The sequence below is a fragment of the Scleropages formosus genome, chromosome 6, assembly GCF_900964775.1.
Source record: "Scleropages formosus chromosome 6, fSclFor1.1, whole genome shotgun sequence".
In the NCBI taxonomy this organism is placed as follows: domain Eukaryota; kingdom Metazoa; phylum Chordata; class Actinopteri; order Osteoglossiformes; family Osteoglossidae; genus Scleropages; species Scleropages formosus.
The window spans coordinates 27,521,137-27,547,470 of NC_041811.1; the positions used below are offsets into that span (position 1 = coordinate 27,521,137).

Consider the following 26,334-nt stretch of genomic DNA (forward strand, 5'->3'; position numbering starts at 1 on the left):
GTAAACTTGTGAGAAGCCAAAGGAAAGCAGTGGGCCGACCACTGCCTGGAATGACAACAGCATGTTAGGCACATTTCTTTAATTGCTGAAACTGAAGATGCCTGTGGTCAGGCCTCTGCGGGAGAGCCAGGGTAGGAATGTGCTGTAATTCAATCCCTGAGACCAGGGCCTGCACAATCCCAGGCCTGTATCAAAGGGTATTAACAGTGGTTTATAGTTCCTCTCCTTTTCCCACTGCTCTGCAGCTGCATTCTTCCACAGGTGTTTGGCAAAACCAGTGTTTCTGAGGCTCAGGCCTATGCGCTTGTCATTATTTCCTCCCAGTGACTCACTCGATTTGTGTCAGAATGTCCAGATTTCAAATAAAATCCCTCCCTTGTAATTCCCATGCACTCCTGGTAAAACTGAAATGTCTTCTGCAGCTCTCAGCGAGCAAAACTGTCCTCTGCATCTACCTACTTACTCCCTTCCCGAAAGAGTAATTAAAATTAAGAATTAAAATAATAATTACAATTTTATCATTGTTATTCTCAGTTAAATTCAGATTTAATATAAGGTGTGTGCCTTAAGCATACTTCTGCACAGTCTAATTTGAAGTAAACACACAAGTACATTTTCTTGCCTCATTTTCTTAATCCTCTTTGTTGCCCAAAGGACACAGAGATTTCATTACAAGACTTAAGCTGCAGTCATTGCAAACCCATCCTTTTCAATCCCAAATCTATTTTTTCACTCTGTAAATACGACTCTGACAGTAATTAAACAATCAGATTCAAAAAAGTTTTTTTGTGGTTTTCAAATTAAATAGGTCAAAACAAACAAATCTGCATTTTCAGAATGATACAAACATACCCATGATCTCTTCAGCTAGTACCATTTAACAATTTTTGGATTTACAATGATAGCGGCCCATTTTTCTCTCTCTGGCCAACGCCACGTGACCACTAATACTTCATACTCAGGCTTTGGGAACGTGGCCTTTATAACCACAGCTTTTTTAATCATTAAGTGCAGTATGATAGCTCAAGGTTTCTCAAACCATGTAATGCTACTGACCTACAAAGTTACAGCACAGGCTCAGACAATCAACGTATCAGCACCGCCTTCAATTTCATTTATTATCCATGTATCTTTCACAGCTCAACGGTCAGATTCTCAATGGCAAGCGAGCTTTAGAAGAAGAAGTTCACTATGCCTGTAGAAGTTATTCAGCTTGTGATACCGATCTTGAAGTCATTCTTGATCTCAAAAGCCACATCATAAAGCAGGATACCTTAAAGTTTTGGCTTTTTTGTTCCTATTTAAATGAAATATGGACAGTAGCCAGCCACTGGAAAAATAAAAAATAAAAATCTGCTTTGCTGCAAACCTCTCCCTGTTTAGATGTAGCTTGCTGTGCCATGGGCTTAAAAGCTTAGTGCAAGTCCTCTGCATTTTCTTATTAAGAAGCTGAGAGGTATTGCTTTTTAACATTGTATGCTTATAAATAGAATCGGCCGCCCAGTATGAACCCATATTCAGCTCTCGACATGTTTAAATAGGGATACATAGAGTACCTTTACCTACAGCGTAAGTTCTTCTGTCAGGACTGATAGACATGAATATATTTCTAATTTCTAAATAAAAAAAGACATGTTTGCAGTCTGAGTTTTTTTGTAAGTAGCCTACCATTGCATTTTTATCCATGGCATGATTCTATTTCATGGAAAACTTTAAAGGGTTAGTGAGTCAATGTTTTGCTTTGTTACATTATGTGCAGAATCAAAAGTACACCACATCACATGTGAATTCTGTGCAAAAGTGTAACTTTAATTTAACTGACTACGATGTATGGGACAACTGAGGTGAACTACTGTTACTTAGATGATTGAAATACACATTCAAAATGGTTTAAATTTGTTAAAAACACATTCTAGTGACTCAGCTGAAGTGGTTTTAGTGATTTATGTAAATATTTTAAAAGTTTTAAAATCTGTACTGTACATGATTTACTGTTAGTAGCTATTTTTATGTTAGTACATTTAGGGGCAGACAATAAATGCAGCTTTTAAATCAGTGCCAAAACTGCACAGGTTCATTGCTACTGGATACAAGGACAGGTACAAAACCTTAATGCACTCCTTTTTCTCTGTATGGTACAGTTTACATCATATACTATGAACTGTTGACTAAGTCGGAAATCCAGCTATGAATCCACAAGCACTCAAATCAAGAAACAAAAATCATTTACTAGGGATATGCACTACACAGATAATGAACATGACTCATCTTGATGAAATTCAAGTGAATAAATGACAACAAATTCCAAGTTTTGATAATGGCGTGCTGCTTACAGACAGAGTATTTCACCCTTGCTGCAAGAATTATATATATATATATTATATACTGTAAGAATTAAACGTCTTTTCCCATTGAATACAGACTTTCCTCATATGGATAACAACTTAATTATGATTCTAAAAGACTTCTTGAAGACTTTGTATTCCATACCATAGTGGTACAACATTTGATTAGGAAACACCAACTGTGTAAAACTGCAAACTGTAGTATTTTTATTGCCTCTCTGAATGTGACCTTACCAAGCTACAATAAAACAAGACACAATTATATAGCAGAGAGTGAGTATGTGGGGGGAGAAAAGGAAGGAAAATCAATAAAGGTTTCAGGTTACAGCTATTAATTTCAAACCGACACTACAAGGTGCTAAGCTAATGTTTAGTTATGCGTTCTTTCACTGCGAGGCTCCACTTTCCTCAGCGGATCGCGAGCCCCACGTCCACGACTGTGGTCGTAAAGGTCCTTCAGGCGTTCGGTTAGGACAGATGTAGCACTCGCGTGACGTAACGTGTGCGTGACCCGGAGCGCGAGGGTGACGCACGTCCCGGATGTCGACGGGACTTCGTCGTGCACGCGCTGCCGGAGCATGCACGGGATAACGGGAGCAGCTAGTCGAGAGCAATGGAAAGTAGCTAGCGAACGAGGTGGCTAGCTAAATGGGAGCTGAAAGCGAACGAGGCAGCGCGCGAGCGAGCAAACAGTCCAGCCACAACAAAACAAATAGGCAACATCTGGATATACAACTTCCTTTTGTGCAAGTGGGTCATGTGGGAAACTGTCGCTGCAGCTAACTCACGCCTTTTTTTTGTTTTTAAATAACCGCCTACCGTACCTACCTTGATTGCTACACATCGTTCTCCGGCAAGAACAATGTTTGCGCTTATCCGTTTCGATGTTGGTGTTATTAAGCAAGAAATAGTAGTTCAAGTTGTTATGAGTGACCAGTAAGATTAGAAAAAAAATCTTGTAAATATATTATTTTGAATCTAGTTTAAGTAATGCATCATCGTGGTGTGGAAATAAAGAAAAAAACACGACTAAGGAGTAGAGTTTTGTGTTATTGGTTGGATGTGCTTAGTTCGTGTTTTCTTCTCAGCGCAAGCAAGGAGGTCCTTACGTTGTAGCTGCTCCAGTGCTGTCAACTTTTTTTTTTTCCCCTCACTTTAACGAATTAAAATGACCCTGTGCTTATAACCCTTAGCTTTGCAAAGTTTCAGTTGGTGTTTTTTTCCCCCCCAGCCCTCGGTGTCAGTTAGTGAGTCTCCTTCTCTCTCTCTCTCTCACTCGGAATGGCTGATTGACACCTGAAATTACTACGTGTTACAAGTTTTCTTCACATTTCTTTCTTTCCTTTAATAGCCAGAATTAAGTGGCGAGGCGCTGAGGGCTTCGAGTTTAAAAAAAAAAAAAAAAACGCCCTCGACTTTATGAACTGCACTCTGCGTGCTGTCAGTGGGAAGGAAAAGGGAAAGATACGGAACTGGTTGAGCGCCATCATATTTCTGCATGCATGGTGGTGCCGCAGAACTATAATCCAGATCATAGTATTCCTAACTTCCATAAACATATGAAACACAGCCATTGACTAGCATTGCCAGCGAAGTAAACGAATCTACAGTGTACGGATCCATGGTGTGGAATGGATCACTAAATGAACACTGTCGGAATATTTGGAAGTACATTTCTTAGAGAAAAAAGGGGGGAGCCCATAAACATAGTTGAAGTGTGATCATTTCAGTTGTTTTCACTCGTGATGAATTCTTTGCGCACCCGGCAGTTGTGTTTCTCCATTTTCTTAAATCTGTCCCTCGCATTTCCCAGTTTTCCGCGACGACTGTGCGTGGAATAGCGACGCTCGTTCACTTCAATCGAGCCTTGTCCCTTACATATTAAATATCGCGGAATATTTAGTTTCCGTCCCGCTACACGCAACCTCACAATTACATGTGTCGCGTACGGAACGCCGCGCAGACACCGCCGCCGGTGCTGTATTTACACCGAATTTGCGGTTGTTCGCCGAAACACTGAGGTAAAAATAGTAACTTTTGCTGCACCCTATCGAAATTTTTAAAAAAACAAAAAAAAAAACAACAATGATTTGGGGGGGAAAGAGGAAGCGGCGCATTTCGGCGGCGTGTCGGAGGCGCGCGGGCTGCAGCGCTGCGGGCGCTCGGCGCGGCGGATGCGTGCGCGCAGAGGTAGTAGCTAGGTGGCTGTCCGCGCACACGTTTAGCTGCTCCGCTCCTCCGCCCGCTCAGCCACATGGCTCGCTGAACTGGCGCTCCCTGGAAGCTCCGCGCACTCGGCTACAAGTCCACATAATTAGCTACTTTTAACTATCACGAGTATTTACGACGCGCTCAGTCATCCTCTCGCCTGCTAGCTTGCTAGTTTTTAGCCTGTTTTTTTTTTTTTTTTCTTCCCCCTCTTTCGCCCAGTCCGCGGCATTCATTCATATACTCATATGTGTGTGTATTTTTTCGCACGGGATTTCACTTTCATTCCCCCCCCCACCCCAGTGTTTAACCTGCATATTCGAGCCGAGTTCGACTTGAGAGACTTGTTTTTTTTTTTTTTTTTTTTTTTCCTTCCCCTCTCTTTTTTTTTTTTTTTTTTTTTTTTTTGAATTATTCCTCTTTCTGTGCCGCACTGCCGGGTTTGTTTAGTTTGATATGAGGCTCCCGTAGAGCGAGCGATGCTCGGGAGGAGAGACTAGGCTCCACACTGGCAGTGGGGAGAGCTCGCGCAGCCGTGGGTCATCGTGGATCTGAGGAAGACACATCCACTCCCCCCTCCTTATTAGTGCGAAACCTGGCGTCTTCTGACCGCAGCTTTTTTTTTCTCCCATGTTTTTAGGTTTGTGTGATTTTGCTAAAATGCATCACCAACAGCGAATGGCTGCCTTAGGGACAGACAAAGAACTCAGCGACTTATTGGATTTCAGTGCGGTAAGCGATTCTTACACCTATTATATAATACAATAATAACAATACAAAACAAAACAAAAAAAAACATAATGATCGCATGCTGCTTACACTTTCTTAGCTTCTTAATGCCATGGCATAGCGCATATTTGTAGTCGGATCTTTTTAAGTTATTATTACTGTGCATCTCTGCTTACTGTTAATGAGTTGAATGGAAGGAGAAAAAAAAAAAGCAGAAACAGTTGTGGTTGTAAAAAAAAAAAATGTCTAAAGTGTTTTCCAGAAACATGTGTAGAGAAGTGTGATTGCATTAGTAATTTTGTTGTTTTATAGATGCGAAACAGCGATTTGAAAATGTTCCCAACATCAATGGTAGTATATCTTACTTTTAAGTATTTTTCTTCTTGTTTCGTTTGCCTTGTAGATTTCCCACCACATGCTGGTGTGCATTTAGAACTGTTGTTTTTTTTTTTTTTTGTGCACATTGTTGTGTGACTGACAGTTGGCCGAAAGGGCCAGTAAATAGTTGGAGCGAAGCGCTCAAAGTAGAGAAGCATGTTGGACTGCCGCTAATTTCAATGGCCGGTCCTCTCTGACTGTCACATTGTATTCATTTGAGTTCATTTCCCCACTTATTGTGCTATCTCCACCTTGTACACGAGAAATCAAGTGACTTTATGTAACTAAGTCTCTTAAAAAGGCGCATCTCTTCTGTAACCAGCTGCTGAGCAGAAAAAAAAGGTTGTCTTTAAGTTTTTTTTTTTTTTTTTTTTTTTTTTTTAAATTTTTATTTATTTATTTTTTTTTTACTGTTACCCTCAGCAGTGTTTCCTTTAACTCGTGCTACATGGCAGCTTTGTTTTTGGATCACAGAAAACATGGTGTAACAGGAAATAACTAAGCTGAAAAGTAAGGTTATGAGTCGGGTTGTGTGTCACAGGGCTTCTCAGGTACGTTTTTGAGGATATTTTGCGCTTAGTGGATTTTTTTTTTTTTCCTTGGCAATTGTGCAGCCCTTGACCCTGTAATGTAGGTAAGGCTCATAATACAGCTGAATCTCCCACATCTGCAGCGTAGGGAAGCCTGCAGTTTGTGGCATCAGCACTCGCAAAGACCTGAGAGTGTTTGTAGCCTTCACATTTTAATTGTTTTATTCCAATCCCAGCGTTAACCTTTTTCCATACCAGAATAAATTCTGCAGATTACATACTTAGCTGTGCTGTTGTCATGCACAATAAACTGAGGCGTTGCATAAACTGAATTGTTATTCCTGTGCTGTATCATGTATGTATGTATATAGATTAGTAAATGGTGTGTTTTACTGTTGCAAAACCCCCCTTTTTTAAAGTACTGTTTGTTTTCTTGTAGATGTTTTCTCCCCCTGTAAGCAGTGGAAAAAATGGACCAACATCCCTTGGAAGTGGACATTTCACAGGCTCAAGTATGTGGATCAGTTTGCTTTACGAAAGTCATAGGGAAACAGTCGAATGGTTATTTTCTTTAACAATTTAATCAGTTGCATAGATTAAACTGAAGAATTTTACCAGTTTTTCAGTTTTTTTTTTTGAAAAAGTGGTTAAAATGGACATTTTTTTTGCTGATTTGTTTCTGCTGACCGTGTCACGGATTTGACTTTGCGTCCCTGTATTCAGACTGTCCCTTTTTGTGTTTCTTGGCAAAAGGGTGCAATCTTGGTTCGTGTTTGAGCCTCGTAACAGTGGTTTTGTCACCTTGCTGAGCGGCAGTAAACGGAGCATTGCTGTGTCTGAATTTCTCACTCAGTACAGTGTGAATGTGATGGGAGCTGAATTGACCACATGCCTTTTAAAACCTCAGGCCACATTGTAGGTTTCCTGTGCTATGCAAGAGGCAGCAGGTGAAATATGCATATTGTAACTGATGCGAACGTGGACATGGTCAGAAATGCTTCAGCATCTGAAACCAAACACTTTCAGTTTGTTGGGGAAATGTCTTTTTTTTTATTTTTATTTTTATTAACAGTACTGTTGTGTTTTTTTTTTTTAAGTAGCCCAATAGCATTATTGTAGTTCTTTTCCTGCGGTGTTGTTACATTGTTTCCACTATAATTGTCATTCTTTTTGTTAGTTCATTATGCCTTCCTATTCATATAAACAAGTTTTAATATGTTTTAACAGATTTAGAGAATGCTTTGTTAAAATTTCTCACATAATGAAATAGTTGTTTTCTACATACAGCGTAGGAGAAACATAGTTTTAAGTTATGAAAATAAACAGTTTCCATGCTTTTATATACACTCATTTAGATCACTGTGCCTTGTAAAGATGCTGACCCTCCGTATGTGTGTAGTAGTGCGTGTGTGTGTGTGTGTGTGTGTGTGTGTATGCACAGGCTGAGAAATGCATATTTCAAACAGCTTTATTTCTGTATCTTCCTATACCATAAATACATCTGGAATGATAAAAAATCCTGATGTAAAAATTCCCCCAGTGGATCCATATATTTGCTGTACAGGTCTGTTCTCAGTGGCTTAATAGGTTTCAAGGGGTACGTGGCCTTTTGCTACCCTACTGTATATATTGTGTTTGGTTTTTTCTGTTCTGTGTTGTAAATCAGACATGGTGGGGGATTGGGCATGCTTCGTCAGAGCATATGAATATCCCTGTCAAAATGTTCCAAGATTAGGATCAGTTAGTGGATCATCTAGACGCTCTCATGGTTGCATTTTGGCAAAGGAAAGCAAACAATCCCAACAGATTAAGCATGGGAGGGCTTCTTTATTTTAAAATCTCTCTGATTTAGTCACATTTTCATCATACCCCTCTGTAAGTGTTGGCAGTCTCAGGCATTACCTTATTCGATTCACTTTGTCTTACATTACTGTATTTGAGTTTTTGTTTTGGGCTGTTAGGACTGATAGAAGACTCTTCTTGGAGACTTCTTGTAGCCGTTGCCATGCAACTTGCAGTTGGCAGTCAGACAGAGATGGAAATTTTTTCATAAAGTGTGAATTGATGGAAATTAATAAATAAAGTAGTACTCAGTGGCCTATATTTATTTTATTTATTTATTCAGGCTGAAAGATCAGCTCAGAGGGTGATTGAGAAATCCAACTCTGGCATTTATTTTCTTTTGTAAAAGGATGGCTTTGCACACAATCAGTAAAGCTCAGTTCCGTCTGTGCCAGTGTTCAGCATTTGAGAAATTTGGGCGAAGGCAGATATGTTGATCGCATGCCATATTTTTGTTTTCTTAATCGGCATAGCTTATTAAGTCACAGTTCAGAGTAAGAATGTTTTAATAATATCCTGCTCCATTTGATGTACTTGTACACAGACAGATAAAGTGCTCCTCTCAATCCTGAGTGTTCCCGTCCTCTATTCATTCAAATCTGGTTTGGTCATGCTTGTCACTCAAAACGGACTGATTGCATTCAAAATAAAGATGAAGCCAGGGAACCAGTCACTTAATACTTAATTTCTTCCCCCTCCTACCATCCCTTGCCTCTGATAGTGTTTATTTGTCTTGCTGCTAGTAAGCAGAACGATTACAAAAAACTGTGCTGTAATTGTGCATTGGATTAGTAGTTAATGGACGTTTTAGCAATAATAGTGTTATTATTAGTACTATTAATTCTAATAATTATGTAAATGATAATGACGATTTCAAGCTTGTGTCTAGGTTTTATGTTTTCTGGTGCCTTCTTATGATCGTTTAGTGAAGTTTTAGTGTTGCCATTGTTCTTGAGCCTAGTACTTGGCGTTGTACATTTGGGGTACATCATCACATGTTCCAGCTAGACTGCCACCTACTCTAACTTATTCATCAGTTGCTTTTTTTTTTTTCCCCTTCTTTTTTCTTGCACTGGGAAGTGGCTAGGCAAGCCATCACGCAAAGCCAGCAAGGAGTGGAAGAGACCCTATGTAACGGTAAAGGTGCCAGTTTTGTCGTGTGAGAAAGCAGGTTTTGTCTTGCAGAGTGGCCAGGTTTTGACATTCATGGCCTCTGCCAGTAAGCAGGAAGTGATAAGACTCAGTTGTGTAGGAGCCTCCCTCAAGCCTGTGTCCATTTACTTTTAAAATGAATCCTTCTCAGTTACGTGAATCCTTCACATCCTTCTAACCTTCCTCTTCAATGATTATAATTATTGTTGTTTTTGATTTATCTGTTGCTTTTATCCAAGATAACTGACAGGGAGAGGCTAACAATGTAACAGTAGCATTTTCTGTGTCTTATAAAGCAGCGGTTTTCTCTGGAACCTACTGATTTAGCTGCTTTTTTTCCCCTCATTAAATTTATTGCCTTTTTGTGCCCTGTGACATCAGCATGGTGAGGTTAAAGAGTTTCTGATGTTCTGGCCCAATTCCTCTGGCACAAAAGCCTATACTTAAACTAGGCTTTTGTGCCAGGGATATCAGATCATTTGTGTGGTACATGAAGGTACCGAAAGTTTTCTTTCCTTAGTCTGATTGGTAGAGATTTGCACATTTTCACACCTTTTCAAGTGGGCTCCAGATGGAAGTCCTGTAGGAGGACTTGTACGCTCAGTTCTGGATGAGCTTTGAAATGTCATGTTCATCCCGGTCATTTCGTTGGACGTGAGCGTTGAAAAACATCTAGGGCTATTCAAAAGATACCATGTACGTAAATGCAGAAATCATTGCACTGTCTTCAGAATAAACCGATGTATTGTGCAAGCTGCCAGGCCAAGCGTGAGTGTATTTACAGCACCTGACTCCACAAGGCAAATTATGAATTGGAATCTGCGGAAGAAAGGCAACCTATTCTGAGATTAGTTTCAGATCCAAGTTTTCTGTTGGATATGAACAAATGTTAAAAATGCATATTTAAAATGTATGGAAAAAACTAGACTTTCAAGTACTCTTGTGAAGCGTATAACTACTGGGCCAACAGCCTCGCTTCCTGTTTGTGCCGTTCAAGTGATAGTTGGAGCAGAGCCAAAGCAGACCTTTTGTTTGCTCATGTCTGTTGTGCACTTGTAATAAATAATGCGAGACATGGACAGACCCAAAAGGCAGTCTGAGGGAAATTTTTATTGCTTGCATACTGAGAGTGTTTGAGAAAACGGCAAAAGAGGGAGAAGCAGCACACTAAGTAGACGACTTTTGGGTTCCTTAGCTCAATAGTTTAAGAGAGGAGTGATGCTTATTGCTGTTGTGGTTGCTAATGTTTTATGGCTCGCTGTGTCTTAAATATCAGAATTTCAAATTTACGCTTATACAGAGATCAAGGAAATTTCGGAGCTATAGTTAATCCTTTGTAAACAAGTAAACAGAAAATGAGTGGATTGTCAAGCTGTAGATTCCACCACGGAAGTCGTCAAAATGAAGTAAGAAACCCGGAGCTCTCTGTGCAAAATTCTCGGGCCTTCAATAAGATCTCAAGTGAAATTTTTCCTCGGGAAACTCTGACAGTGTTGTGAGTGTACTCCGTGTTAAATTGCCTCAATAATTGAAATATGGCAGTCCCCTGTTTTATGTAGGTGTTTTCTTCTTTCGTAGTTGGCAGACTTTCAGGGTGCGAATTTAAATAAATCTTCATATTGTATAGCATAGATGAAAGCTTGTGTTGATTTATTTTCCTTGTTAAGGTAAAAAGCAAAGAAACACAGTTGACATGTTAAATGAGGATATTTTTGAGTCTAGGTAACCCAAAGAATTGTGGCAAAATAATATATAAAGTACTGTTCTGCTCTGCTAGATTGCTGTGTTTTAACCAGTGTATTCCATGCTGTTTTTAGAAATGTGTGTTTGATGTGTTAAATGCTTGAAACTTGCTGTGTCTGATGGTGGGTTGGGTGTAATGGTCAGTTGTGGTTTTGAAGAAGCAATTTGTTTACTTTTGAAGAAGAAAAAGTATGAAAAATAAATGATTTGTTTTAAAGTAATTCTGATATTTTTTTCATGGAGAATCTTTATAGTTAGATGTAGATCAGATTGACATTCTTGTCCAAAGCAAACAATTTAGAGCAACTGTAAATTCAGAAGAGCATTCTATGTATATCTGTACACACCAGACGCTTGAATATTATTTTGAATTCCATCATTTTCCTGAGCACCGGAAACAAACAACCCGTAAATTTTGACCGCTTGGTATGAAATACAGTACAGTGTCAGTTCTCTTCATAAATATTTTGAATAAAGTGTGAAAACAGGGGCATTCTCAGTAACTCCACTGAAATGAAAGAAATGCTTACTGTAATGCTGCGCAATGCTTTTTGAATCTAATGTACACCAGTAGAACATGGGCAGGGGGGAATTTTAAATGAAATGCCTTTAAGGGTAAGACTTACCGCCCTGACTGTCAGGGCTTGTGCTAGTATTCATTGGGCTGTTTACTGCTTGGGTTTCGAGGAGTGCCATGGCGCCATGTTGGCTGATTGTGTTTGCCTGTATTGGCTGTTCCTGCGGACATGGCAAGCTCGCCTTGGATGGGAAGAGGGCCCCTCCTCCCCGTGAACCCGCTCATGAATCTGCTGGAACATCCCTGGTGCCATCTGCCACACATAGGAGCCAGGAATGAAAGAGTTAATGGGGCAGCGGAGAATGGTGGGTGGGGCACTGAAGGTGTTCCTTTCCTGCTATTTGCACATTTTAATTGGCGACTTTTTTTTTTTTTTTTTTTTTTTTTTTGGTAACATTGAGGATGCAATTTTTTTGATACTGAAAGACCGCTGAATGGTTAAAGTCACTGACATTGTCAAAAACGATGGATTTGAAACCATTTTAGGAAAAACCGTGAAAACCTCTTGCAAGGCAGCAGTTGTTGACACGTGAAATGCTTGAATAACGTCAGTTAAAAACCTACAGATTAACAGATTTAAGAAAACATTGGATTATATAGATTAAATAGTTTATCGTAGCTTTACAGAGAATGACATTCCAGTAGTTTGACTTGTACATTTCGATTTTAGAGTGGTCACTGAGGATTTTTCAAAAGGGTGCTGAGTAGGAAATAACAGGAAACTAAAAGTACTAGGTGTTTAATGAGATCTTAAATTACGATGTAACACGCTTGACGTATAATTGAGTTTTCTTTTGTACTGTGCTTTCACAATAGCCAATATTTTGCACCAAGTGAAGACCATTGATGCATGTTGACTAATGGCAGAAGACAGCTCTTCATGAGATATATATTATATATATATATATAACAGGAAAGGAGTGGTGTGTTTGCACAGAGGTGGCTGAGTACATAGTAGCTGCTGGAGCATATGCCTCTGGAGACCACCTTGGGAGTCCCAGCTTCTCACTGTTGCTGTCCTGTGCTGTGGAAACACAGTGGGTTGACCTCCCAAGAATGGACTCTTCCTTACCACACATTGGTAACATCTGGCTCCCTCTCGCTCTGCTTTGTGTGTGATGTGACGTTGATCTTTTCCTCGCATTCCATTCTGTCAGGTTCTGGAGTTTGAATCCTCGCCATAAACAGACTATCTTTCCATCAGTCTGAGGTTGTTAGATATATACATGTGTGGGTGTGGATGGGGTGGAGGCCTATGTGCATCTTTATCTTTTGTTGTATAGTTTTCTCCCTCTTAATTATCACACAGTCAAAGTGTTAGAATAAAGAAGAAGAAAAAATCCACTATTGCCATGACCGAGCAAAAGGATATAGTGACAATTTTTTGTTTTTCTCTAATTAGTTTTTTGCAGTTACTGTGTGTGTTATGTCCATTTTCCCCAACAGCTTGATGTAATTAGAGCATAAATTATCCAATAAATATGTACTTATGAAGTTTTTATTTTCTTTTGTGTTTTAAGTAGCACTATTTCTTAGCTTGGGGGGCGTGGTGGCGCAGTGGGTTGGACCAGGTCCTGCTCTCCGGTGAGTCTGGGGTTCGAGTCCCTCTTGGGGTGCCTTGCGACGGACTGGCGTCCCGTCCTGGGTGTGTCCCCTCCCCCTCCAGCCTTAGGCCCTGTGTTGCCAGGTTAGGCTCTGGCTCCGCGCGACCCCATAGGGGACAAGCGGTTCAGACAATGTGTGTGTGTAATTCTTAGATTGGTCTTATTGCCAGTTCAAGCTTTAACCAGTTTGGATCACAAAAAATGGATTTTACAAGGGTAAAGCAGGTGTTGGAAATGCAGTAGCGTTTCTTTTAAATGCACATGTTGAGACAGAAATGGCAGGATTGTTTCTAAAGTAGCTGCTCTTGGGTTTTTCATTGTCTTTTGGATAACTGGAGGTCAATCTGGAATCAAGCGGAGACATGCGTATTTCATAATATTACAGGTAAAGACTTCACTCATCTGCGGTTAACAGTAAAAATCTCAATGAGTGCACAGAATAACAAACCATTTGCTTGTAAAGAAAAAAGGCTCCTCTTTAGAGCTGGTGAATGTCCCAGTGTTAACAATGCGGAAGTGCTGTTGTTCATCTACGTCAGAAGAACGCAATGGCGGCAGCTTAATAATAATAAAAAAAAAAAAAAAAAAAAAAAAAAAAATTGTTCGAAATGTGTAACTGGACAAAGTGCCGCAAAACAGCAGAGCAACACTGACTGCGGCCCAGATGGCATTTTTCAGCTCTCGTCGAAATGAACATCTGCCTCTCCCAACATTAATGGGGCTACAGGAAGATGGGGGAGTTCGACCTGCGCTGACCCCTGCCATACCTATGGATTGTTTTCCCCGTTCATTAAGCAGCACGTGTTTGAGTGTGAAATTATGTGTGTACGTACCGCTGATTCTTTGCGCCTTTATGTGCCTGTGGTTACACACACGACTTGCACTCCTTCAGCTCTGAGTGGCTTAGTGGAATGTAACCAGAGCTGCGGGGAAGCTGTTCCCACCGAAGAGTTCTCACATGAAAGGCTTCGTCTGACCTCGCTATAAGAATGGAGGGCTGCTTTTTTTTTTTCCCCTCCTTTTTTGCAGGTGTTCGGCACCGAGTCATAAAACAAACCTGCCATTTAGTCTTTGTCATTTTTAGCCACATGTTGTAAGGGTAAGGTCTGGTTTTTAGGTTTTTTTTTCCCCCCCCTCCCCGTGTACACCCCCTCTTGCAAACACTTTGAAATTGATGGTTGCACTCCCACCTCCGTGAGCAAGAGCTCTGATTGGACAGAGCAGTAAAATGTATTAGTTAATGAGAAAAACAGAATGCAGCGTGATGGGTTCTGCTCGGTGTAAACTTGTAACCTGGGCTCGTGTGGTTGTACGCAGTGACAGATGGTATGCATTAATTTGGAATGCCCATATATACATACTGACATCCACCACACCTATATCTTTATATAATTCCTTCAGCAAATAGCTCACACTTTTCACATCTACGCTGTTTATAACATCTTCCTGGCATTTACAGAAAGATGTACTTTAATAAGCTTAACTTGCTCCTCATTCCTGGTACTTGGTTAGATGTTTATTTAGGCGCCACTTTTCTCCAAATCAACTTGCATTATTAAGCTACTTACAGTTATATAGCAGCGTAATTTTTATTGGAGCAATTCAGAGTTAGTACTTTGCTGACAGGTACTACAGCAGGAAGCGAGACTCAAACTTGTGTCCTTTGAGTGCATTCAGTGATGGTGACCACTGTACTTCCCGTTGCTGTAGGGTAAAAGCACCTGGTTACTTCCTATAGGCAAAATCTTCCTTGTAAGGAAGGCACAGTTTTTCAGATAAGGTATTTCAGTAGGTGAAAAATTTACAAATACTTTTATATTAACTGTTGCAACTGGAGGTAAACTTCATTTTCAACTGAAAGGACCCTGCTGTTATTATTGCTTTACTTTAAATATACACACTTAACTATGTTTGGCATTCCTGCTGTTTAAACTGCGTTTTTTTCTTACTTCCCCTTCTGAAATGTGATAGGAAAAGGAGCAGCAGGTAGCGTCATAGTAGTTAGAGCTGCTGCCTTGCAGTTAGAAGGTTCTGGGTTCAAATCTCTGCTCCTGCTTTTGTCCCCTTGAGCATGGTACTTACACTGAACTGCCACAGTAAAGATTACCCAGTTAATGCTGTGTAAATGTGAATCATTGTAAGTAGTTCCGTATACAAATCTAATGGTTTAAGTTGCCTTGAAAAAAGGTGTGAGCTAAATAATAACAGGGGAAAAATGGTGCTTCATGTCTCAGCTTCTGTGACTATGCATCCAGAAGCAAGGAAATCTTGAAGACATACGTGGGGAAGGAAAACGGCTTTTGACATTTCAAAACAAATTTGAGCATTTAATGCGGAGAGTTTTGCCAGTGCTAATTGCTCCGTTAAAGGTGTATTGTGAATAATTGTAGAAATGGAGCATTCTTAATTAACAATACAAATAATATGAAGTGAGTGAAAACGCTCCATTTCCAGACCTTTAGGTAAAGTGTGATAAAGAGCCCAGATATGAAGGTAAAATTACCTGTTAAATGCTGTTTTGTTTATGTCTTTATTTAATCCTTCCTTTTAAACATTAGCTATTTGGTGTTTCGATGGTATGCATAGGGGTGATGCGATTTACATGTAAAATAAAGCTGTCCACTGAAAAGAGCAATCCCCCCCACCCACTTTTGCTTGGGAGTTGTCTGTTCAGAGGCAAGTTTGATGATGGGTATATCACGTCTGGCCTCGTGTAGCTCAGTGTTCTGCAGCGCTGGCTGTGGTGTGCTGTGGTTTCCACTTGCTTCATTTATTTTCCCAGTGTCTTGATGTGCAGGGGCCTGCAGAGTTCCCCTCAAATCCTGGTTATCTGGAGAAACAGGTGCAAGGCTGCTGTAAAGCCTGGACTGAAGCAGGTGTGGATTGACTAATTATGACACAATTTCAGTGTTACTTCTGTTTATGCACTTTCTGATGCACAGAATATGTGCCGGTTTAAAAAAAAAAAAAAAAAAAACGGGTTGTGAATGCAAGAACAGATGTATTGTCTTGCAATGCAAGTCTGTTTTTTTTTTTTTTTAAAGTGATTATTTTTTTTTAATTCTCAGTTATTTGTACTTCTAAGAGCATTTTAATGGCAGCTTTTTAATATAAATATGATACTTAAAATTGCTTGTCACAGATTTGATTACTTGTTTGCTGAGGCAGTTGCTTTCTCACTTGCTCCTCCACTTTGATGACTGCAGAGATGAAGACATTGACTTTTTCTTTTTCTTTTTTTTTTTTTTTTTTGTTTTCATTCTCTTCCCTTTCCATTCCTGGAGCCAGCAAGCCGGAAGTGCAGCACGTTGTTTCCAAACAGCCGTAATACAGCGGCAACCAGTTTGGTTTCTGTCTTTGGATAGCAGACATCTGAAAGATGATATTGCATTTGTCCAAAAACCTAAAAATACTGTACTGACGATAAAGATGTTGGACTTATTTGTATAAGATTGCTTATAGCTTTAATATCCCCTTGTGCTCCTGAGTAAGGTCGATTGGCACGTGAATGCTATCTATCAGCCGTGCTTGTCTTCGGGATCATGCATTAATGTGTCTGGTTTCTCTTGTAGGCATGTTATTATGATTGCGTGTGTGGATTGATGTGGAAGGGAATCCAAGTAGAACAAGGCTCTGAAAAGCTGTAGTTATCAATAGAATGACACGTTTATTCGTGTTGTCGTCCCGAATTAATATGCTAGCAGATTAACGTTCTTTTCCACGGACAGTATCTTCCAACTCTGAGATATTCGGTATATCGGACTTCAGCTGTAAGCAGACAGGAACATTCAGTGTGTTTCATGCTTCATGGTCAGTGACAGCAGCATATTGCAGTTTGTTTTATTCAACCGTCAGTCCGTCATCTACCTCCACATTTTCTATTAATACAAATCTGTAAACAAAGACTTAATAACCTTATATCATGTCACTCTTTGCTGCCCACGTTTTCTTACTGTTTATTTAATAGTATTAACATGCAAGGAATCTAAGTGCTCTGTTCTGTTTGTGCTGCGTATGAGCTAGGCTGAGCTGTTAGTGGTACTTAAAGGTATTTCGTGAATTATCTGGTGCTGTATAAAAGATTTGGGTTTACAAGCGCTCCCCTTGGCTGGATTGTTTTGTGCAAAGATCATCTGTTGCTCTCTTTATAGAAGCATTAAAACCCAGGCATCAGTTATATAGTGTCATCTCTTAGTATGGTCAACTCTGTCCTTCTTTTTGTATTTTATTAATAATTCTGACCAGAATGGTGACAAATGTACTTGAAATTATCAGGCAGATTAGTGTTTTAACATATGGTGCTTCTGAATGTGTGAACAAGAGATGTTGTGCATGATGGGGATTCTTGATTAAGTGATATGTTAAGGAAGCTTTATTTTCACAGATCTGTCTTTGAAAATTAAGTCCCATATTGTTAAAAAAAAAGTCTGTCTTTTCAGTATTGCCCTAATGCTATTTGTAATGTAGATTGTTATTTGTTTTGACTTCAGCAGTTTTCAGACTACACACGGTCTGAATTCGACATATATGCGTTCACAGCAGTGGATGTTTGTTTTATTCCTGAAAGTGTTGTTTGCTCGAGGCCATTTCAGTAAAATTGCAATAATCTGTTAAATTTGGTTTATGATTAAATTCTAAATAACGTTGGAGCATTTTAGCATTTAATGGAGCAATGATACTAGAGTGGCACGGGTGTCAGCATCCACTAATCTCAGTGGTGTCAATGTGAAGTACATGTTCCACTTTGTCATATTCTTTTGAAGTTATAGAATTTAAGTTTTTTTTTTTCCCCTTTTTTAATGCAAGTAAATTGAATGTAATGAAGTTTCCACCTTGAAATCTTATACTCAACTATAACCTTATAAACTAATAACATACACTAAAATAAGGTACTTGAAAGCTAGTACCACCATGCTTAACATTTTAGCAGAGTGAGACTCATACATATGTCACTGTACATATTTGAGCAAATTTTTAAGAGTACCCTCAGCTTTTATCTAGTTTTTCAAAGCGGTAATGAAGCAATGGGCAGATTTAAAAGCCTTCCCCAGACATCTTTGCCCAAAAAACAAATGTTATTATGTCAAAAAGAGGTCCACAGACATAAATTACTAGTGTACTTTCTTGCATTTGGAAATGTAAGTGGCTTTGTGTCGTTTGTTACGGCAGGCTTTTTAACAGCTTCAGTTCAAGTCGAATGAGCATTTCCTCATGCAGGGCAGCAGAGAGTCGCTCTGACAGGTGAGAGTGGAGGAGAAACAAACTGGTACAGAGATACTGGGAGTGGGGCCTTGTACTGGAAACAGAAAAAGAGGGGGAAAAAAAAAAAAAAAACACCACCATTAAATAGACGTGCGCTCTTGCAGGCAAATTTCACAAATTAGATAGGTATTATCTTTAAATATTTAAAGGATAGATGAATGGTGATAATGCATTTAGACAGCCATTAAGATATAATTGCTTTCTAATGTAGTTAGTGGGAGACATTTGATATAATTTGTGCGGAACTGAGTTCAGCAGCACAGGGACCCTTTCACAGAGCTTGTTTGTCTCTAGATTAAAGCCTTAAGGGGGAGAACTTGTCTTTCTCAGTTATTTATATTTTATTATGTAGGGAAAAGACCACTGTTGTCAAACGCATAGGCAAAATCCAAATTAGATTGTCTTTAACGGCATGTATGCATTTGCTTACCTCTTAAAATTCCCCACTTTGCATGGGACAACAATGTAGTCTTTCTCAATTTCTGTTCGCTACAGAATTCTCGGAAATTTCACATTACCGATGAATAGGAATGGACAACTTGTGTCTTTTTGGCGGTACTTTGATAATTTATACATCATAAAATATATTCATCAACATCCAAAAGCTTACATTGCCTGGGTTGGTTTTCAGGTGTTTTTCTGTCTTTGTTGGAGAAAAAAGCACATTGTGTGTAGCTTTTTTAGCATTGCAACTTAACACGCTGTTATTTTCAGCCTGTTACAGATTGTACTGTACACTGAAGAGAGTGTGGGAACTAGGAGATGTCGCGATGTGCCAAGAAGCCAGAATGTATTTGGTGTCAAACTCAAGGTCAACAGAAGGCAGGTGTTCACAAGTTAGAATTGCTGTTTTCCTATCGTTCAAGTCTTTATCTGCCGTGCTCCGGTAGGCCTCCGAAGTTTGCCGAGATGCCCCGGGAGTCCTCGGCACATGGCCGAATTTGATGCAAACTTAAAATGACGAGCTATCCCTTAGGTTTACTGTCCATTAGAAATGAAAAGCATAATGAAGTAAGCTACCTCTTGCCATTTGCTACGCCACTAAATAATTTGGTAAGGTAAACACTCAGAAACATTACTTTCAGCTTTAGTTAGGTTCACTGTAAATCTGGGTGGGGGAGGGTAGAGAGTTTGTGTTTCATTGTCACATTCTTGTTGGCATAATTTGCAGTAACGCTTGTGTATCGTGGAATTACATGGTACCGTGTGCTGTACGTGCTGGAGCGGAGGAACCGTGTATCCCTTCCCTTACAGTCGCCGAAAATAAACGGCACAGCTACAGTGTTTAGACTCTGTTAAGTGCCATGTAGAGGGATGTTGTTTCCTCTACAAGAATATTAAAAATATATACATCTATCTGTTTCAGAGAGTGTGTGAAAGGAATATTTCCTTACATTGTAAAAAGCGCTTTATTAGGGTTCTATAGCTAACAGGATCCAGAGCGTTATGACATGGGTTACTGCCTTTGTTGTATCAGGATGATCAGAAATATAACATTGAATAACCTGTTTAAATTTAAAATTTTTTCCAAGTATAATCTATTTGATCTAAAAGCTTCATCTGTAAAGTTTTTCACGATCCAGCCCTGACGTACAAATTTTCGAATCTGAAAAAGAATTGCAAATTGTGTTAGGAGTTTGCTTGCCTAGTTCTGGTGAACCTCTTTTTTTCGTGTGTGTTTGTCTGCGTTCTTGATGTAGTGTTGTTGTGTTTGTGTGTGTTTTTTTTTTTTTTTTTTTTTTTTTGTCAGGTACTTCCTGCGAACAAGGTGTTAGCATTGTGCATTACAGGGGTTCAAATGAGTGTCAGACTTCAGGAAGCCGCCCCGAGCGCATACATTTGACGCTTAGCAGCTCCTGTGTTTCCTTCATTTAGCCTCGGGGCGCCTTCTTTTCTGAAAGCCGTTTGCCTACCAACTTGCCCTGTTGTGATCCGGCGATCCCCTTTGTTGATGAGGATAAGATTCCGCGAGAGGCCTGTGGTTGCTTTTTGTGTTTGAATGTTCAGTGAGCACAGTCAAACTTCTTTGGATGTATTTGTTTGACTCCGGGATTGAAAGGACATGTTAAAACCTGGGCCGCTGCGCTGCGACAAAGGGGAAACGTTAGCAGGCGATCCTCAGCCGAACTCGTTCCTCTTACACTTTAGGACTTGAGATTTTACGAAATTTGACGTTCATGCGTTCACAAGTACGTTAGCGTTCTAAACACCTGTCAGTTTGTTGATTCTGAGAAAACGAGCCTCTGCCAAAGTGACCAGCGGAGCAGTTCCCTAGGACTGCTGCTGTTTATTTGGAAGCTGTGCAAAGCAGATACCAGGCGCTATATGCTGGCACTTCCCGTGTGTCACAGGAAAATGTCTGTGGCAGTCAGGACTTACTTTCCAGGTACGAGTCATGTTCTGGTCATGCTTTATAAATCGGGACTCATTCTCAAAACAGGAGGGAGAAAAACTGTGCGCTTCTGCAAAGCTTGCGGCTTAGTTTTCACTCTGAAAATACACGGGTGAGCCGGAGCCTACCCCGGCAAGACAGGGCATAAGACCGGAGGGGGAGGGGACACACCCAGGACGGGACGCCAGTCCGTCGCAAGGCACCCCAAGCGGGACTCGAACCCCAGACCCATCGGAGAGCAGGACCTACTCCAACCTACTGCGCCACCGAGCCCCCCGCTCTCAAGCTAATGTATCACTAAATAGTAAATCGGTAGCTCTATTTGGTAAATGGCATTTTATACATGGAACCCGTTATCACTCTTTGTATAGACTTATTTTTACAAATCTACATAATATCTTTATGTAAGAATGGACATTTTGGGACAGCTGGTAATGTAGCGGTTAGAGCTACTGCCTTTGGACCCAAAGGTCACAGGTTCGATGCCCACCTCGGGATGTAGCACCATTGAGTGAGGTGCTTACCATAATTGCGCCAGTAATATTACCCAGCTGTATAAATGTGTTAATAATTGTAACCTTAACATTATAAGCTGCTTTGAAGAAAAATGTCCTCTAAATGAATAAATGTAACGGTGAATGTAAAGGTTACATAAAGTATTATCTATTTGTGTCTCAGGCTCCTGTGGCCATTAGTTTTACTTGGACAGGACATTATGAAATAGTTTGACAGAGCGTAATTGTTTTGGACTGGAATTTTCATCAGTATTAATATGTGGAAGTCCCATTTGGAAAACAGGAAACGGTGTAACGGTGCACATCCACTGGCCGACGTGGAAGATTTTACTGCTTGTTTTACACGGCCTGCTTTTCTCCTGTTCCCTGTTTTCCGTTGTCTAGACAGCACACTTTTAAAGGTTAGGCTGTGTTTTGGAACACTTTCATAAGACTTGAACTCACCTTTCAACAAAAAGAAAAAAAAAAAAAAAAAATTTATGTGTGTGTATTATTTTGTAAGTATAGATTTTCTTGTTACGTATGGATTGAGTGTTGTCATCAGCAAACTTTTAAACTTAATAAACTGTTGTGCCATTGAAGTCTCTTCTGTATTATTTATACAGTGCAGCCTCAGAACTACCCCGCTGAATTGTTAGGGCTTTAATGTGTCAGTTTCAGCTCGTGGGGCCCCCTATGTGAACAAAACTGCATCTCAGATATGCAAACATTGCTTCAAACACGGGTTGTCCTCAGTGTGAAATATTAGGCATTGTGATAACATTATTAATCTGCCCGTGTTGTGACAAAACTCCATTTTAGAGCTTGTGCCAACAGAACCAGGTAGGCAGGCTTGTAGAATCTTCAAAGCCTGACTGCCTGCATTATTTCCCAGGACTGAGGGATTAGTCATAACAGTGTAAGGGAAAGAAGTATACGGGACAGTTTTATTTCGGCGCTAATTAATAACAGATGTCGGGTACAATTCTCAAAGTTTACGCTCTTGTCAGGATTGTTAGTTGGTTTTTTTTTTTTTTTTTTTCCCTGTTTTTTCGTTAAATACTTTTTCATTGCAGTGTTTTATGTGCAGCAACAACTGTACAGATACAAACTAAAACTTTTTTTTCCATGCTTTACTTAGTTTGCTATATACTACATGCTATTTTTCATGCCCGATGAAGTGATTAACAGTGTCGAGGAAGGAAACGAATAAGGTGAATCTGTGATTTAAAGTTAGGCTGGGAATTTGATTGTCTGTTACTTCCCCAGATATGAAGCTTTAGCTTCGATAGTAAGAGTATTACATTTTAGTGGAGCACCTATTCTAATTTCATTATCACATTTGACAGTAATTATGTTGTAGTATTAGTTATTCAAAATTAATTCACCACCGCAAGACAAACCCTTATCCCATCAGTAGTCTATTTTAATCTTTGTGTTGTTTTATTGTATTATACTGCAACAATGAAGAAAATCTGAGCAAAAACTTCAACCTTCCAATATATATTTAATTGTAAAAGACCTTTCTAAACTTTTATTTCTAGAGTGAGCGAGTGGAGTCTGACACTGGATACTTCACCTTAAGGGTCTTTTTTTCCATGAATAAAGTACTGATATTTCCAGTTAGGAGTTAATTAATATAATGTCAACCAAGCCTTCATTTGTGGTAGGAAAAGCATTGACAGAGTTTCACCCCCCCCTTTTTTCCCCCCCAACTCACTTGTACACACCGTTTTTATGTGTTGTGATTGTGCTCCGAGATCTAAGCGATTCTTGGCAAGGCTTCACAGGAGTATATCTGAATGATGAACATTGTCAAAAGAATCTCTCCAGCACTTTCTCTGTGTTTTGCTGTGGAAAATGCCTCCTTAATATCCATAATCTGGCTTTTTGGACTAGCATCTGTAGCTCTTTCTTTAAAATCGAAAGCCATTCATTCAAGTAAAATAGTGTTTGAACTTGCTAATAGTTTTTTCCCTTTATATATCAGAAGTTTATTTTTTCTTTAATTTTTTTTCTTCAATTTACAGTGCCATTAGCTCTCCAATCTGTTATTTATTTTCCCCCTTTAAAGTGCAATGAACAAAAGCAGACAAAAACAAACCAACAACAAAAACCAAAGAAGCCTGAAAATGCACAAAAGTATGGGTACCGTAATTGAGTATTGTGGCTTCTTAAAGTATTTTCTTACTACAGATGTCCTAATTTCAGGTGTGCTATATGTTGAAATGGCACAAAGAGAAGCCACTTCTTATTAACTTTTCCAATATGGTGTTGCTCTCCTCCTGTACTAAGGTTTACGTTGTCGTTAGAAAAAACCCCCATTTCACTGTGTCCGTCTTTCTCTCTTTGGGAATAGGAAAGGGCTATTTGTGCTGTGATTTACGCTGTTGCTAACAATGAAAGGCTGGCTTTTTTTTTTTTTTTTTTTTTTGCCGTGCAGCACAACAGCCTCGGCCTCCCAGCCACCAGGCCAGCCTATGGGGCTTGTGCATCAATGCAGAGCACGCAGACATGGCCAGGTGGTTGGGCGGGGAGCTGAGCAGGAGAACCACTGCTCCAGCACGTTCAAAGGTGCCCGTCATTGGGGAAAGGCTCATTATTTCACCCGCCTGTGTTCTGGCTTCTTCCGTGGGAGGTCACAGGATTGAGGAAAGTTGTACGTTTTGTCCCCTGTGAAAGGCTTATGTTTAAGTATTGGGCCTATTTTAAATTTTTAAAAAAAGATAGAAATATCTTCCATGAAGTATGGCGTTTCGTGCCTTTGTGTTCCATGAGCAGTGGTATGTCATGTATACGGCATACCGTTGTATTGATCATTCACTGTCAGGTCACATGTCACTGTAACAGCCTTGAAAGTGTCCTCTGTAATTGGTATTGTAAAATGTAGCTCTCGCAAGTTGGAATGACCACTTTAGCTTTATTGAGTGCCTTGTCATGAATGTAAAAAATACTTGGAAGTATCCACAGCCAAGTCTCTGGTGTGTTTGACTTTAAAGGAGTTTTACTATCAATTAACACAAACTGCTCCTTCAAAAATTTCTGTCCCTCAATGCAATTCGTATTGCACATCATCAGTGATGTCTCGGATCATAGGGACTTTTGGGTTTTTCAACATCAGACAGTCTTGCCCAGGCGACCATCCCTGAGTGTGTCCAGGTGCGTTCATGTAGCGCTAACTTGAACCCATGGCTCACCTCTTCTGATCCACAGCCATCTTGATGTCCTCTCTGCAGTCTTGGTAGCAACTTTCATGGCCTTCCTCCTCTGGCTGCCTCTGATAACTAATATTACCCTATTACTCCACCAGTTCCTTGTATTTCTCTGTTCTTCCTAAGGAACTCTAAGCTCCAACAAGATGACTTGCTTAGAAGCTTCTGGCAGCAACACGATGTCTGCCCTCAGCGAGGTCTGTGTGATACTGGCTATTAACTTTAGCTGCCTGCCTAAGTCAGCCGTCAGCTGCCAGTCTCACACCATCACCAGGAGCCCTAAACTGGGTGCTGATTCTGTTGTTACACCTTTCTTGACAAATGCTATGGCCTGGTTTGCTGGTTGGAAGGTCCTGCTGTGTGCTATTGCCACACTGATAGACTCTGCCACTCTTGGGTAGCCATGGAGAACATGCTTCAGTGATGCTCTCTTCAAACATAATGGGCATGATGGATAATCAACTTTTGCTCAGCTGTACAAGTTGAATGGACTAGGCAGCACGTTGTAAAATTCCTGCATCAAGGACTTAATACGGTGGGGCTCTGCTCTGCTCACGAAACCCTATGATCAAGCGCTTGTTCTTTCTTCTCCCGTACTTCTTGTAGCTACCATCCTGGTCATCCATGACTTTACGTGTGGTTCCAGCAGCAGAGCAATGTAACACATTTTCACATGACGAGAAATGTGTAATTACCACAGAAAAGTGTATAATATGTAACTGCTATGAAAGAACTGAAGAGGCCCAGGATGACAGCTATACAGTATTATTGGGTAACGAAGAGACAGCGCCTCGCTATGTTGCGTTATGATATGATCTGATGTTAACTACTGAAATAATTATGTCCATTTTAATGGGATTTGGCGATATTTTACCTTTAGTGGGCATCACTTTTTCGACTCTGTTGCACGTAAGAAGCTTTTCCATTGAAACTAATGGCACCTGTGTCTTCAAGTTATAACAATTCACCTTATGAAGGGTTTTCCAGGAACAAATGACTTTCATAATTTGGACTTAAGACTGCACTTGTTTAACTCTTGTTTATCTATTTGTGTTGTACACAATGGCTTTGAAGATGTCACTGCTTACCCCTACAATAATTTGTTTCCATATACTACTGAAATGTGCACCAAAAGACTGAATTAGTGGTCCTTTAGAATAATTGAATATCAGAAGTATCTTAGTTTGCTGCTCTTTCAGTGGAATCAGGTATGCCAGATACATGCCAATAAAAAGTGTGTGGTATTATGTGTATTACGGAAAAGGCAGGAAATGCAGTTTTAGAAATGATTGCTGTGTAAAGGTAATTTATTGTAATTTACAGCTAATTTCTTTGCACAAGGGGAAAATCTAAACTGATAATGTAAAATATAGTATAAGAGTAAAATAATGTAATTTAGCTCCACCTTTACGTTCCCCGTTTAAGAAATTTTACCTGCTTATTGTGCTGCTTCTTTGAGTCGTTTTTATGAATTTATTTGTATAAGAATCCAGCAGCTAGTTAATGTCTTCCAGTGTTATTTACTGGCATATTAGTGGCAGAGTGCACTGCGGTCAGTATTAGCTGATGAACTGCAACAGTCAGAGGACACTTTTCTGTGTGAAGAAAGGATTACTCAAGACCCCTTGGTACCTCTCTGACTGTGTAGTCACAACAAGTTGTGGTTGGGGATAACTGGCCGTCTACGAAGGGCTGTCATAACAGCGGACCTTTTCTTTCTCGCATGTTCAGTTAAAGATTGATATGTTTTGTGGTCAGTGTACCTTGAACCTGTATTGTTCATTTTCTTTTGCTGTAGGCAAAAAAAATGCAACACCTGTCGGCATTATTTCTCCTGCTTACTCGAAATAAAAGAGAGCAGTAAAT

At 39.9% G+C, this 26,334-nt stretch overlaps 1 protein-coding gene across 11 annotated transcripts in view; it reads left to right on the forward strand.

Annotated features, from left to right (window-relative positions):
* The first annotated feature begins 2,888 nt into the window (after positions 1 to 2,888).
* Positions 2,889 to 26,334, forward strand: part of tcf4 (transcription factor 4) — a 142,207-nt gene continuing 118,761 nt past the window's right edge. For 3 of the 11 annotated variants that reach the window (XM_018752140.2, XM_018752150.2, XM_018752092.2), the window contains exons 1-3: positions 5,194 to 5,285; positions 5,595 to 5,633; positions 6,630 to 6,702. In XM_018752140.2, coding sequence (XP_018607656.2) covers positions 5,214 to 5,285; positions 5,595 to 5,633; positions 6,630 to 6,702 — 184 coding nt within the window. In that variant the 5' untranslated portion in view covers positions 5,194 to 5,213. Of the gene's footprint in view, positions 3,096 to 4,032; positions 4,367 to 4,913; positions 5,286 to 5,594; positions 5,634 to 6,629; positions 6,703 to 26,334 lie in introns of those variants that run through there. The other 8 variants (XM_018752159.2, XM_018752130.2, XM_018752167.2 and 5 more) reach the window with 6 other exon arrangements.